The sequence below is a fragment of the Halictus rubicundus genome, chromosome 2 (assembly GCF_050948215.1).
Source record: "Halictus rubicundus isolate RS-2024b chromosome 2, iyHalRubi1_principal, whole genome shotgun sequence".
NCBI lineage: Eukaryota > Metazoa > Arthropoda > Insecta > Hymenoptera > Halictidae > Halictus > Halictus rubicundus.
The window spans coordinates 27,421,304-27,437,181 of NC_135150.1; the positions used below are offsets into that span (position 1 = coordinate 27,421,304).

General features: G+C 40.0%; 2 protein-coding genes and 1 long non-coding RNA gene across 5 annotated transcripts in view; 1 reads left to right on the forward strand and 2 right to left on the reverse strand.

The window, feature by feature from the left end:
• Nucleotides 1–3,496: 3,496 nt before the first annotated feature.
• On the reverse strand, nt 3,497–7,525 carry LOC143362889 (uncharacterized). Its single transcript, XM_076803390.1, has 4 exons — nt 7,115–7,525; nt 6,003–6,133; nt 5,262–5,502; nt 3,497–4,194 (listed from the first exon to the last, which is right to left on the reverse strand). Exons 1-4 carry the CDS (start codon nt 7,481–7,483, stop codon nt 3,781–3,783), a joined length of 1,155 nt encoding a protein of 384 aa, XP_076659505.1. The 5' UTR covers nt 7,484–7,525; the 3' UTR covers nt 3,497–3,780.
• Nucleotides 7,526–10,536: 3,011 nt separating this feature from the next.
• Nucleotides 10,537–15,878, forward strand: part of LOC143365874 (uncharacterized) — a 501,730-nt gene continuing 496,388 nt past the window's right edge. The window contains exon 1 of the long non-coding RNA XR_013084605.1: nt 10,537–13,334. This is a non-coding gene — a long non-coding RNA (uncharacterized LOC143365874). The remainder of the gene's footprint in view (nt 13,335–15,878) is intronic.
• Ken (zinc finger and BTB domain-containing ken and barbie protein) overlaps nt 14,712–15,878 on the reverse strand; it is a 58,622-nt gene continuing 57,455 nt past the window's right edge. For 2 of the 3 annotated variants that reach the window (XM_076806367.1, XM_076806369.1), the window contains one exon: nt 14,712–15,362. In XM_076806367.1, coding sequence (XP_076662482.1) covers nt 14,901–15,362 — 462 coding nt within the window. In that variant the 3' untranslated portion in view covers nt 14,712–14,900. The remainder of the gene's footprint in view (nt 15,363–15,878) is intronic. The other variant, XM_076806368.1, reaches the window with a different exon arrangement.

Consider the following 15,878-nt stretch of genomic DNA (forward strand, 5'->3'; position numbering starts at 1 on the left):
AGTGCAAGATAAAAATTGTTTGCACTGACTATAAGAGATAAAGAGCAAAATAAAAATTGTTTGCATTGATTATAATACACAGAGTGCAAAATAAAAATAGTCTGCGTCAATTATGAGAAGCAGAGACTCAATAAAAATTGTATGTCTTCCTTGAATAGTTTTAATGAGCTTTTGTATTTCACTTTTTGTTCTGATAAACTGCAATATTAAATTGGAAACGAGACCTTGATTGCTTCTAACATATTTTAAAAATACAATTGCAGTTAACGCTATTAAATTTTGTATTATATAATACATTTAAAATATATGTATAAACAAAGTATTTGTTTTGAACATTATTTTTGTGGTCAGTGAAAAATGTCCATGTATGTAAATTGTTATTTAGAAGAAAACAAGATCTAGAAGTGGTTTACATAGACAGATTTATTGTTCGACAGCAAATTGCTGGTTGTTTCAGCGAATATTCTCAATTCGCTGTATAAAAATGTGACAGCAGTTTCTGCGAAAACGCCTTTCGAAAGAACAGTTAGCTCTCGGTCCGCAAAACTGCAGCAACGATGCAGTTATCATGGCATTGCATGGTCACCGTTATTTATGGATGTTGCCGGGTAAAAAATTGAAGACGGTGTCGGAGTGTATCATTTCCGACGGTAATAATTACCTAGGATCGTAAACATTTTTTTAGCTCGATACTCTAAAACTACATAAACTCCGATGCATATCCGGTCGTCACTATGCGATTAAGTCTTAATTACCAGACAAACAAATCGTTAGCAAGTATATTAACATTTACGACCACCGACAGAAATTTTACACTGCCGTTAAACCTTTTATCAACATGACACTGTTGATAAATTGTTTCATTAGTCAAGGTAAAGGCTACAGAGCTGTCCAATTAACGAAAGCTAAATATTCATAGTTCGGCACAAAATATTAAACATTTTATTATATAACGGTGCATTGTTAGGCATTCAAATAATTAAATAACTCAATTTATTTATTTATGTTGCTGCGAGTACTTGGGACTGCTATATTTGATAGCCATACTTGATGCTGTTAATTTCTATCATAACGGTACATAGTTAGGCATTCGAATAATTAACTTAGCTAATTCAACAGCTCAATTTGCTAACTGATATTCCGCAAATGACTGCTGTATTGGATAAAATACTTAATGCTGTTAATCTGTACTATAACGGTGCACAGTTAGGCATTCAAATAATTAACATAGATGATTAAACACCTCAATTTGCTAACTGATACTCCGAAAATGACTGCTGTATTTGATAAAATACGTAATGCTGTTAATCTCTAATATAACGGTGCATAGTTAGGCATTGGAATAATTAACTTAGCTAATTAAACAGCCCAATTTGCTAACTGATATTCCGCAAATGACTGCTGTACTTCACAAAATATTTAATGCTGTTACTCTCTGCTATAACGGTGCACAGTTAGGCATTCAAATAATTAACATAGCTAATTAAACACCTCAATTTGCTAACTGATATTCCGAAAATGACTGCTGTATTTGACAAAATAATTAACATAGCTAATTAAACACCTCAATTTGCTAACTGATACTCCGCAAATGACTGCTGTATTTGTTAAAATACTTGATGCTGTGGATCCCTATCATAACGGTGCATTGTCCGACATTTAAATGATCAAGTTAGCTAATTAAACAGCTCATTTTGCTAGCTTATGTTCTACAAATACCTATCGCGACAGCTCCGATGCTCGTCAGGAGAAAATATTTCGGTCTAACGTATTCCGCCCATTGTCACACTTTTTCCGACAATGTTTACAGGCCCATTAGAATGGGAATTCATTAACGACGTTGCTCTCGCCGGGCATTAGCATTCGCGAGCCGGTTATGATTCCGTCTGTCGCGCGAACCCGGGCCGTGTGCCTCGCCGAATTGCAAATCGAATGTAAACGACAATGGAAGACGTACCGGATTGTTGTAATCGTCGGTGCACTCGGAATGCTGGTTCGTGAAACTGGTACAGGGTCGACTGTTACACTTCTCACGCGATGAACCGTCCGCCGGTGACTGGTCTCTTCCCGTTCCGTACACCTTCCACTTACGAACTCTTGAAGGCTGACTGGATGCGTTCGAAAAATTCTCTGTCAGTTAGTGGGTCGCTAACGGTACATTTCAAGTTCAAAAAACCTTGGTCTCCGTTTCGGACTCACCACCGCCGCCGTATTCTCCGTGGACCAGTCTCCCAACCTCCCACCGAACCGACCTACGCCGCCGTCACGCAAACCTCCAACGAATTTCGAAAATTGCTACCTGCTTTTACCGGACCGGCACACCGGACTTATATACCGAGCCAAAATCGATCGCTTATCTTGCCAAGAATCGATTTTAACTCGTTTACTAGAAACTGATTGATATATGTATTTGCGATTTTATGCCGCCGTTCAGCAGTAAAAATGATTGGTTTACGAGATTAAAAGGAACAATAAATGAATTTATGTGGCCACGCGTATTGCTGTGATCGAAGGTAAAAGGAACAACGGGATATGACGTATTTCTGGTGAAATTACAATTAATCCGTTTGCGTGTTCCGTTGCGTTGGAAGATACTGCGGGAAGTTTTTTAATTTGTAAATATGGGTGGTGGTGTGTCGAGAAATTTACAGAATTGTTTACGCTTCGTTCGTTTGCACAGAATTTTTTCAGGAGCAAATTCTTGCAGGACGCCAGGAAGATACTGGAGCTCGTTCGTTGACACTTGCCTTTTTACGACGCGCGAGGTATTCATGCTATCGGCTTTTCATGGTTTTATTGACTTGTCGGCGATAGGATGAGTCAGATTTTTTTTATTGCGATCAACCGTTAGCCATGCGAAATCGTTCACTATTGAAACGGCCGTGCCAGAACTAATTTGTTTCGTACTTTAACAATTTGCTCATTTTTAATTGTTTCGTGCCTTGCATTAATATCGCTTTTTCTTTTAATTCACGCTAACTTGCTTTACTTCGTCGTTACTCTTCCAAAAAGAAATTACCTATCAGGTTCAGTTATTGAACCAGTTCGGTAACGATTGAATTAATTACAGTGATTCATTTAGCGCGGGAGGATCGAAATAAAATCGACGTTGGACAAGAGGATATAGATTTCTATCAATTAATGTGTTATAGTCATCTATAAAAGATATATTTTCCATAAAAAAATTATTTATCCACTACATTCTGACACTGAATAAATTTTTCTAGATTTTACTGTTGCCTCCACAAAGTGTTCACGATAACAAAGTAATTAATATTTTTATTCACACCGAACCAAGCAGTCGCTTATGTTATTTTAATACTTACCGGCAATTTTCCCAATAACCTTTTTCAAACCAAAGCCCAATGTCTGCGAATTCCTCAACAAATCTCAAATTTGTAGAATTTGTGTAAAAACTTCTGAAATTAATATTTGAGCCATCGAAAAGTCCATTTTGCAATGAGCATCAGGGTAGGTGAAGGTTAAATCGGACAAGGTGTTCGTGTCAACATTTTCTGTAACAATTTATTCAACTTTTCTTTTGTTTCGCACATTTGTACATGATCGAAGAAAAACTGTTCAAGCCTACCCCCACCCCACCGTTCATGAAAGTGATAAAACGTGAAGGAACGATGAATAATGATCGTGATCCTCGGGCGAGACTGGCTTCCTGGAAGAAAAACCGCTACGAGCCCGAGGCTACTAAACTAATCGCAATACGATCTACACGCGTTTGTCATCAATGGGATGAATCGAAGCTCGATCGGTGATACTGATTCTTTAGGCGACCGTCTTCACAGCTGCCTTGACGTCCTCCGGGGCTTTCTCGTTCGCAGGTTCGCTGGCCTCTTTCTTCTGCAACGTTTTTACGCTGTCCGATTGCGGATCCCCCTTCGCAGCATTCGCGACAACCAGAATCTGCTCGGGGACTGTCTTCACCGGGATCTTCTTCAGGTTTTCCACCGCTGGTACCAACAGAGGTTCCTTTTCATCCTTTTTGTCGGCCTGTTCAGCGATCAACGCTGGGGAGTCCGGTACTATGGCGGACCTAACGTTCTCTTGATTCTTCTGCGGTGCTTCCGCGGACGCTTCTTCCGGTTTCGACGTTGTTGCAGCCAAATAGGCGCAGTCGTCTTGGTCCGTCTTCACGAAGAACGTCCTCGAGATCTTGTACTTGTCCAGCACCGAGTAAGCCTAATTCAGACGAAATTGTGTTTTAGGGTCGTTGAACTTGTGGGGAAATCGTGGCAGCAAGTAGTGGATTTTTGGGGACATTTTCTTCCAAGTGTGTACGAATGGCATGGTCTTAAACCTTGTCTAATGTGACCCACAAAGATAATAATGTAATAATAAATGAATATAGTAATAGTAAATTAACAAATATGGTCTTGGAGTAATATGATTTCATTTCAGACGAAATTGTGTTTTAGGGTCGTTGAACTTGTGGGGAAATCGTGGCAGCAAGTAGTGGATTTTTGGGGACATTTTCTTCCAAGTGTGTACGAATGGCATGGTCTTAAACCTTGTCTAATGTGACCCACAAAGATAATAATGTAATAATAAATAAATATAGTAATAGTAAATTAACAAAAATTGTCTTGGAGTAATATGATTTCATTTCAGACGAAATTGTGTTTTAGGGTCGTTGAACTTGTGGGGAAATCGTGGCAGCAAGTAGTGGATTTTTGGGGACATTTTCTTCCAAGTGTGTACGAATGGCATGGTCTTAAACCTTGTCTAATGTGACCCACAAATATAATAATATAATAACAAATAAATGCAATAATAATAAATTAACAAAAATGGTCTCGGAGTATTTCCTGGAAAAGCCAAATTTTTAGGCTGAACCATTAAACTAAATTCTTTCAAGTTTAACTGATCAGTAATAAGTAGACTGTGGACGTTTATGCAAAATCAAAAATATTTACATTGATTGCAAGACTCAGGAAATAAAAATTTCTTTCTTCTTGTAATTATTTTATTAAGCTAAAACCAATACGCTGGTGCCCTTAAATCTTTTTAATATGTCCACTGTTTTAAATTGTGCTTACCCATTTTTGTCGTAAATTCATAAAATCCGCAGTCTAGTAATAAGTTATATGACAACATGTTTACTTGACAGGGTGTATTGAAAATTGTGACTTCATGCATTTAGGCATATTTGTCTGCCCAAGTATATGAAAAGTTGTAATTCTCGTAGAAAGAAATACTTGATGGACTAAAAGTATTGATTATAATAAACGGTTCGTTTGAAAAATTACCTGCTGTAAGGTCGGACCCGGAGCGATCCTTTCTCTCGTCATGACCCAGGCATTCTGAGTGTGGAATGGTCCGATGCCAGAACAGCTCCATAAAACTGCATAGGAATCATAGTCTGTTTCGAGCACGGAGTATTTCGTTTCTGGGGTCAACGGTATCGTGTATTTCACTATCAGCTTTCCCTCCTCGGCTTTCGAAGCTGCTTTCTTGATTTCTCCCTCGACAACCCTCTTGATACCAGTGCTAAACGGTATGAATAAAAACATGTACACTTGTAGATCAGGAGTTATTGAATACGACATACAGTGACTCTCACTAATATTTGGACGATTTTAAAAATCGTATGTCTTTGTTAATATTGGACCATACGACTTGGATTTCTTTTTAAAGAACTTAGCAAAATTGGTTGCTACGTAAAGTGAAAAAAATTTTTTACAAAAATTGTAATTGGTCTGCGTAGAGATCTGTAGGTGGACTGCGGATCTTTATGCAAAATAAAAATTGTCTGCATCGATTACAAAAGATGCAAATCAAGCAGAATGTTATTTCTTCACTTGCTAATTATAATAGATGAGAAAATGTTGAAATTGAGTAGATAAAATTAGAAATTTTTTTTATTTTCGTACAATTTCAAATTTTTTTAATTTTCCTACAATTTCAAATTTTATCTACTCAATTTTATTATAAACGCATAAAGATCCGCAGTCTACTTATAAGATGCATAAAATGTTGTTTGTACTTACAATCTGTTCGTGACTTCATTGCTGACACGGAATTTACCATCAGGATCAAGAGTATAGTTGGCCATGACACAACGTGATACTACTTCCGTCAGTTGGAAGTACCTCTCAGCTTCGTACCAGACACCCAAAAACTGAAATCAAAATTCGAGAAGCAATTAATGATAATATACTAGTTTCTAATTTTTAATTTTGATGCTTGAAGTTTCACTTGAAATTAGTGTTTCGCGTCAGAACCAATGAAATCACAACGATTAGAAAAAGAAGAACAAAATAAAAATGAAAACAAGAACAAAATAAAAATCAAAAATAAGAACAAAATAAAAATAAAAATGCGAACTAAAAGATAAGAACGAAATAAAAATACAACCTAAAAGATAATAAAATAAAAATAAGAACTAAAAATTAAGGACAAAATAAAAATAAAACTAAAAATTAAGGACAAAATAAAAATAAAAATAAGAATTAAAAATTAAGGACAAAATAAAAATAAAAATAAAAACTAAGAAATAAGAACAAAAAAATAAAAATAAGGGCTAAAGAATAAAAACAAAACAAAAATAAAAATACTAACTAAAAGATAATAACAAAACAAAAATAAGAACTAAAAATTAAGGACAAAATAGAAATAAAAATAAAAACTAAGAAATAAGAACGAAATAAAAACAAATATACGAACTAAAAGTTAAGAACAAAATAAAAATAAAAACAAAATTATTTTCAAAAATAATACAATACAGTACCAGAGCAGAAGCTACATTGACAGACTCTCACATTCTGTCAAAGCTCAAGTTACCAACAAAATTGAATTGTTTATAAAAAGAAGGTCAAGTACAGTATCAGATCTCAAGCTACGTTGATAAAAAGTCTCGCACACCGTGAAAGCAGAATCTACGTTACCAATCAAACCAAAACGATTACAAAAATGAGTACTGTACAGTATCAGAGCAGAATCTCCGTCAAAATGGAACTTTTATAGTGATAAATAAAATGGTCGCGTCAAACGGACTGAAACCCTCCACGAACAAAACCGGTAACGACTATACCACTAAAACCAGAATGTTGACAATTACTACGAATGAACCTAGTTGATAATAGGTGTCGTTGCAGCGTACCTTGCTCATGTCGAAGTTCGCCATGGGCACATAGTCCGGGCAGAAGCCGAGACTGGGCACCTGGGCATTGGCCAGGGCCAGTGTCGTTAGAAGCAAAACAATTTTCCCGATCATGTCTTCGCTCGATCTGCCGTGGGTCTTGTCCGAAGCTCTTGCCTTATATACAATAACCGGCGAGTGTAAGAGCGTTGACCGGGCACTACCCCCTCCTTGATTTTTTAGCTGCACGTGAATATCCTTACGGTACTCTTCGTGGCCCCAGAATCTGGTCAACAGGCGATGGTCATTGGTCAATGTTGCCGGCGACTTCTTGCCAACAAGTTCACAGCCGAGGTTGCGGAGGCTCCCGACTCCATTATGCAATTCCATCGGCAACGGGACTTTTCGACCGATGAAGACGAATCCCCCGTAGCCGGCGGATTGGTGTCAGTCGATTTGATGGGATGCCAAGATTCCCCGAGATATATATGGCAATTGTAACGGGCCACCGTGCGCGTCTATCACTCCCGGGTCACACAGGTTGTACCCGCGTTTCTGTTTTCGAAAATTCCTCCGTCGCCTCGACCAGAAACTGGAACGTTCCGCGTTGCGTTTCTTCGAGCATTGTCATTTCCTGATTTTATTTTCAACAACCGACGACGAATTTTAGCCGGATTTCAACTGTTCATTTTTGTTTTGTAGGTTATGTTAGCCATCGTTGGATTCAAGTCTGTATATAGCAATTTTCATTCCATCTCATCAAGGTCACCGTTAATCTTCTTTTCGGACTCGACATAAACGGATAATAATTGCAAATGGCCGCTGGAAAAGTTTTGTCGTCATTTAAAATTATAGTGCAGAGCATGGTACTTGGGGTGAGGGAGGAATTACTGTGGGGGTACCAATTGCTGTGCCTATATTAATTACACATGTTTTTAAAGCATAGTGAATATTAAATAAAGAGATATGTAACATATATATTAACTAACTTTAATGAAATAATTTAATATCTCTTTTTTAATATTCGTTATGCTCTAGAAACAAGTATAATTAATACAGTAATTGGGTCCCTTACCCTGTAGCTTGTTTGTGGGAATACCTTTTTTCATATTTTACAACAATGTACGTCGCATTTAACAGAATTCAATTTGTCTTATTGGAATCCACTAGTCTAACGAATAAAAAGTGCATAGGCTTGTACAATATTTATACTGCACAAAAAAATGTTTCTCAATTTTCATGTGCACTAACCTAGTAGTCAAAACGTGCACAAGTTTGTATAAAATTTATATTATATAAAAATAAATGCCTGAACTGTCACACGCGCTGACCCAATAGTTAGTATAACATTTTTGGGCGATAAAAAATGGCTGAAAACGGTCTTAAAATGTTCGATGTGATTTTATGGAAACGTGGAGAGACATGGTGGTCCCCAACGGTTTCAGTCCCCATAGTGGTTCTCGTTTCGAAACCCTGTTTTTGGTTTGTTTACGACCGGTGCGGTGTGGGATTAGATGTGCATCACCGTCGGCCATCTTGGAATGCACGATTGTGAAACTTACACGTCGGATGGCGTTATTCCTCTTCCTGTAGCCATTCATGAAGCCGGTTCTAGCAACCTCGACCTTTAACAGCCGAGCATTTATGTTCACAAATGTAACAGGTAGATGGCAAATGTATTCGCGAGTTCGTCCGCGGAGTAAGACAAGAGCCGACCATTACTTATCGCCGTTGCAATTATGCAATCGACACTGTCGCCGAAGCGGTTAGCATACTCCGGGACGGTTTGTGAAACGCGGGGACCCACCACCCGGTAACGGGTTCCCTGTCGCATTTTTCTTTTTCGATGAAATCGTCGAAGACGTCGGACCGTTAGTTTCGAGCAGCCACTTCGACTAGCTACGTTGCATTAACTATAGGAACACGAGCGACGACCACAAACGATGTACTGCCACGAATTTATAGCGTTTCATCTATCGGGTGTTTCCTAAAAAGCAATTTTTATTTTTATTTTCTTTTGTCTTCGGATTACTCGATATCAGTAGAAATTATTTGAAAAATGACACACGTACGTTACACTTTGATAAATTATATTTTAAAATATTAAATATTAAATATAAATTTTGTCTCCGGTATCCGTAGAAATTACTTGACATATGACACACGTACGTTGCACTTTGATAAATTATATTTTAAAATATTGAGAAATATTGTGTTCAATTGTGACGTTGCAGGCATTATCTGATTGCTTTGTAAAATTGTTTTTTTTTTGGATTTGGATTGTCTCTATATGCATAGAAGTCATTCAATAAGTGAAATATACCTACGTGTTATTTAAAAAAATTATTTAAAAGCTTGACAAGTATTGGTATTGTTCTAAAATACAATTTAATTGTGACGGTTACAAATCAATGTAATATAAATCTATGAATGAACGTTTCTAACATTTTATCTGTCTATTTTTATTGAATTCTTTTGTAAATTTTTCTTTTTGGATTACTTTGTATATGTATGCCACATAACGAGTGACATATCTCATTATGCTTCATTGAATTATTTAAAATGTTGAGAAATACCTGATCTAAAATAGTTTAAATAAGATGGCACAAATCAATTATTGCTTTGGATTACTTTGTATATGTATGTCACTTAATGAGTGACATATCTCATTATGTTACTTCATTGAATTGTTTAAAATATTGAGAAATACCTGTTCTAAAATAGTTTAATTAAGATTCCACATGAATATAACACAAATCAGTAAAATAAATAGTTAATTTAACACATTTAAGTAGTATGTCTCTGAAATACTTTCTTTTTGAAGGTATTATTTAAAGGAAAATTGTTGAGTTCATTTTGCACATATTATAATCAAAGAAAAGCCTATGAAAGTCACGTGAGCACGACGAACTGAAAGATGAACAAATTCTCTTGAAATATATACAATTAGGCGTCCTAATCCTCCGCAATTATTATTAAGCGACACTTTTTTGTGTCCTCTCTGAAAATAAACTGTTCTACTAGCAATTTTAATTTGGTTTCTTATTCATTATCAAAATGATGCCACAGTAAGAATACTTTGACTATTTTATATTCTAGAATATCAACAAAGCACGCGTTCTCTATATCAAAAAAACTAATTTCATAACAAACATTTAAAAGCGACTAAACTTCCCAAAATGACTCTGTGTTTACATTTTTTAAAATCCTTTCAAATTCATTTTCAACCGTTCCAAAAATGTCTAACATACAAAAAGAAAATTGTTATTTCTCGAACGTTTCCAGTAAAAATTCTTCAATTTTTCTGCAAACGAATCAACAACACACCGCGACCTCACGTCCCGTTTATAAATAACTGCAAAAATCGAAAGGATCCGCAGAATCGGAGGACCGAAAGTATTGTTATTTAGAAAAATAACAAAATTGTTATTTCTCGAACGTTTCCAGACAAAATTATTCAATTTTTCTGCAAACGAATCAACAATACAGCGAGACCTCGCGTCCCGTTTATAAATAACTGCAAAAATCGAAAGGATCCGCAGAATCGGAGGACCGAAAGTATTGTTATTTAGAAAAATAACAAAATTGTTATTTCTCGAACGTTTCCAGTAAAAATTCTTCAATTTTTCTGCAAACGAATCAACAACACACCGCGACCTCACGTCCCGTTTATAAATAACTGCAAAAATCGAAAGGATCCGCAGAATCGGAGGACCGAAAGTATTGTTATTTAGAAAAATAACAAAATTGTTATTTCTCGAACGTTTCCAGTAAAAATTCTTCAATTTTCCTGCAAACGAATCAACAACACAGCGAGACCTCGCGTCCCGTTTATAAATAACTGCAAAAATCGAAAGGATCCGCAGAATCCGAGGACCGAAAATATCGCGATCGTTTCGAACGTCGGTCACCGCGGTTAATTAACTATTTAGAGAGAGGGAAACTTGTCCAGCAAGAAAAGGGAAAGGATACGGCCAGAGACCGGGTGGTTTCAGGCGGTTGGTGCGTCATTCCTAACTCGTGTGTTGTTTGAATTAATTTATTTTTTGTAAACCTATGAACACTAAGAAAGCACGCGGAAACGGTCTCCGCTCGGAAGATGCTTAAAATCTACGAAACTCTGGCCAAATGTCCGAAGGACGGAACGCATGACAATCAACAACAACGCGCGGAGACAATAAGGGTGACGCGCCGACGAGAAGCGAGTTCTCAATCTGAACAGCAAACAAAAAAAAAAGAACCTAGAATTGCTAAAATTTCGAAAACCGTGTCAGGAACGGCTCGCGGGCGATTCGCGCGTGCGAAACAGAGAGTCTCGTCACTCGACACGAGTTTCACGATCGAAAACAATGAAAACAATTGCTCCATTTTCCGCGAACAATTTGCAACAATTCGCACTGCAGCAGGACCGGCCCGCGAGCCGAAAATCGCATTCTCCCCCGTTCGATCCGGTGACGATTGCTGGGTCTACGGGGACCCGGGACATTTTGCGGAATATCTTTCCCCCTCAAAAAAGAAAAAAAAAAGAAAAAACAAAAGAAAAAGACGATTGCGTCCTTCTTCGACATCTGGCCGGGAGCGGGCGCGTATGCGCGCGATAAACGTAACTAATGAACGGTAAAATAATTTGTATACGTAACCCTAGTGCACTTACGACTCCAGAAGAGGGGGGTTGACGAGGGGGCTTTTGGATCCGGGATTTCCAGGAGAAAGGGGTCGAAGAGAGATTAACGTAAAAACAAAAAAAACAAAAAAAAAAGAAAAGAAAATGAGAATGAAAACGACACGTTTCGGTCGCTAAAGGTTATTCTGGCGGCTCGCAGATTCAAAAGGATCGGTTTCCGCTCGCTTTTTCCCGCACGGAGCCGCGCGGATTGCGCTCGTGCCACTCGCCGAGGCGTCGCACGCTAAATAATAATTACTTTATCTTTATTATCATTTAGTATCACATTGCGTTCACTGTTTTGTGCTGGCCGTATTTTGTCTGGCTTAATGAGAGCGCACACCACCCCTCGAACCTCTTTTTACCATCCCTTCTCGTGTTTCGCGGGTCCAGGACACGGACGGGACCGTGTCCCGCGGGATGTGCCATGTGACAAAGGAAGGACGAGAATTGCTTGGGGGGAAAAGTCGTTTGTATTTTTCTTTCTTTTTTTCTCCCCTTTTTCGGTCAACAATCGTAATTAACATCGTTTCGCGCGGGGACTCCTTAAAAACGAATTTTTTGCTTCTCGGCGGGGGTGTTTTTGCGGGGGTGGAATGTATACGTGTTCCCGGCGGTGAAGGTGTTAAAAAGAGGTTGAGGCCCTTCTTCAAGGCACCTTAGGTAATAATACCTACCTAAAAAAGAGAAATGACGTCCTGCGCCAACGAGAGAGAGAGAGAGAGAGAGAGAGAGAGAAAAGAAAAAAAAAACTGTTCATTAGAACGTAAAGAGGAATTAAAGAAACAAAAAGCTACTACATTAAAATGGATTCTCTATCTAGACCCTAACGAAACTTGGGATTAATTCGAGTGATATTTGAAAAAACATTTATCTACGTGAATCGATTAATCGTTTCATTCAATTCCTAAGCGAGCTCGTATTCGTCATCTTACACGTGTACGTATACTTAAGCCTATGAACACATGAAATCACTGCCCAATCGACCAATTTGGACCCATTTGACAAGGCACTCGAGTCGCTGAGATACCGAAATTAAAACATGCTTCTCCTTTTTTCGAACGAACAGAGTGTCGGGAAGGATAATTATGCTGGGAATACACAGAGAGAGAGAGAGAGAGAGAGAGAGAGAGAGGGAGAAAGAGAGGGGAGAAAGAAGGGAGGGGAGGATCGACCGATGGAAGACGAGGATTTTCTTTTTTTTTTTTTTTTTTTGGAAGAACATTAGCAACGTTTATTCGAGCCGTTTCCGAAAATTCTGAATCGTTTGTTAGCCTTTCTCCCAGAAGATCGCGACTCGCCGATAATGTTCCTCTTCAGCGGGGGATCGGGGGGGCGAACGCCATAATCGTTTTCCGAATTTTGAGATAATCGATTCGAGGCGATTGACGGGGCAGGTCACCTAATATCTACCTAAGACAGAAGTCGGTGGAAAATCGGTTGGTCCCTTTGCAAAGTGTAAAATAAATAAAATCGTTATCCGTCCGCTTTGTTTCCTACTATTAACATTAACGTTATTTACATGTGAGATTGTAAGTTCGTGTCTGTCTGTGTGTGTGTGTGTGTATGTGCCTGCGTGTATGTATTCATGTGTCTGTGTGTGTTGCGCGCGCGCTGAGGTAAACGAGACGTCCTCTTGTCAGTGTCGCGTGTCGCGACTCGGGAAACGTTGTGAAGCGAACGGACGCGAGATGCACCGCGCAAGTCTGGTGCAAGTTGCAGTCGGTCGCATTGTCCGTTGAAAAATTTTCCGTCTGATTCTCGGCCTCGTCCTTCGCAACGTTTCCGCGCTGGAGACCGTCAACATACCCGACACACTTCCGCCTGACGTCGACTGTCGGAAATATGTTATTTGGTCAGAGTTACTGGTCATCGCTTCTTACAATAATGGTGGTCGATCGTCGCATCGACATCACCGATCGACACTCTCCGATCCGACGCTCTACCGTCGAAGGCCCTTTTCCGGTAGCCCTTCGTGCTGTCTCCTCTCGAAGGAACCACGACATTTCATACAATTACGTTACTTTCCGTCGAGTGCACAGCCAGAAGCATTCTAATTCGTATCGTCCGCATTCTAAGCATTCTGATTCGTATCCCCTTTTTCCGTCCGATTTAACCCTTTCGTTACGGCAACCTGTGTGTACGGGTGCTGACTATAGTCCGGCGCGACGACCCGTGCACAGCGAATACTCGTTACGAGTCAGTTGCGCCGTTCTGCTGACTGACTCTTAGACGAAATCTCTGGTTCTCGCCGAAACCTTTCGAAATGGTGATCGACGATTGGCTAGCAGGACCTCGGCTGGTGCACTTGGGTCCATTTTAGAGTCGCAAGAGTTCTGTCTGAATTCTAATTTTTTAGCAACCAGTTGAAATTCATTGACACGGGCATCTTCAACTTCTAAGTCTCGAAAAGAGTGTCTCGAATTTTGTTTTCGGTACCCAACAACTATAGTCCCACCGTTGCGTTATACATTGAGGATTTTATGTATTTATAACAGAAATGGCTACGCGCACAGCGAATTCTCGTTACGAGTCAGTTGCGCCGTTCTGCTGACTGACTCTTAGACGAGGTTGGCTCGTAATCAGAGTTCGCTGTATCGAGTGCCGAGTGTGCGCACACTTTTCGGGCGCGGTGTCGCGTTCGGAACGAAAGGGTTGACGGGCAGAAAAACGAGAATCGTTGTCCCCGCGGAGGAAACAGCACACAGCTGGTGACGCGACGCTCTTTCTCTCCAAACATTTACGAAAACTGGCTACAGGACAAGGTTTGTCGTTTCGAGAACGTTTGGAGGGTGTACAAGCTCTGTCTTTCTGGGCGGGACGCGTAAATGCCTTCGCATCTCGAGATCAAGTATCCAGACCAACGATTCTCACGTTTAAAAGCAACAATAAAGAGAAATGCTGAGTCGAGGAGCGAAATACTGGAAATGGCTAGCTTGTCGCGATTCGTTAAAATTCTTTTCTTTTCCTTTTTGTTTTTCTTCCGAAGGCACTCGTGCTTTGTGGTGTGTGTGCGTGTGGTCCGGACAACGATTCGAGGCGACCGTGGTGTCTCGAATCGATCGATCGACCGTGTGCGCGCGTCCGAGAGCTCCGTCCCCCGGGATCCGGATCACCGGTGTGTACGGCCCTTTAATATTGTCGCTAGTCGTGCAGGTTCTTGCTGAGCAGCAGGTTATTGTGCGGCCCGGAAAGATGCCTGATCAGCTCCTGCAGGCTGTCGAAGCTCAACGAGCAGAAACAACAGGTGAACGTGTTGTCGGGCGCCGCGATCACGCCCCTGTGCACCGAGCATAAGTGCTTCAGTAGGTGGGCCTTCTGCTTGAACATCGCTACGCAAAGTCTACACGCGAACGGCTTCTCGCCGGTATGCACTCGCAGGTGAGTTTTCAAGTTCCACGACATCCCGAACTGTTTGCCACAATAACTGCACCGATACTCGCGGACCGGCGTCGATTTCGGCGGGTCGTCCGACGGGGGAGGGGGCGGGGCTCTAGCCGGCGGCAACGCCCACGAGCCCCAAGGAGGCTCCAGGACCGCCGCTGACGCTGGATCCGCGCTCGGGGGCCGGTGCGACGCTCCTGGCGGTGTCACGGATCTGTCCTGCTGGAAATATCACATACCCAATCAGACTCGAGTGATCAGTGGTCTTAATATAACCAGATGGATTCTGTTCTATGTCCTTTTGTCTAGGGGAATTTCTACTGTTGGGAGTCCAGAAGCAGGCTGTCATTGGTCACATGATTTTGCTAGAATTGATAGGATTTTATTCACAGTACAGCAATTAGGTCAGGATTTTAAATGTATACTGTTGGGAGCGAGGGTAAAGCATTTAGGAGATGTTTAAACATGTACTGTTAGGACCTAGAAAGTTTTTGAACGTGTACTGTTGGGAACTCGGAAGATGGCTCAGTCTGTGATTGATCATAATATGATTTTGCTATAGTTAAGTGGATTTTACTCAAAGTGGGACAGTCAGTGCCGGGATTTGGAACGTGTACTGTTGGGAACTCGGAAGTTAGCTCAGTCTGCGATTGCTCACAACATGATTTTGCTATAGTTGCGTGGATTTTACTCAAAGTAGGACATTCAGTGCCGGTACTTTGAAGGTGCACTGTTGGG

Excerpts from the sequence above, each read along its gene's own strand:
- LOC143362889 (XM_076803390.1), bottom strand. The coding sequence starts at position 7,483 with ATGGAATTGCATAATGGAGTCGGGAGCCTCCGCAACCTCGGCTGTGAA. Across the intron at positions 6,134-7,114 it reads CGAACTTCGACATGAGCAAG|TTTTTGGGTGTCTGGTACGA; the intron begins GTACGCTGCAAC and ends TTTTGATTTCAG. Across the intron at positions 4,195-5,261 it reads CGGGTCCGACCTTACAGCAG|GCTTACTCGGTGCTGGACAA; the intron begins GTAATTTTTCAA and ends CGTCTGAATTAG.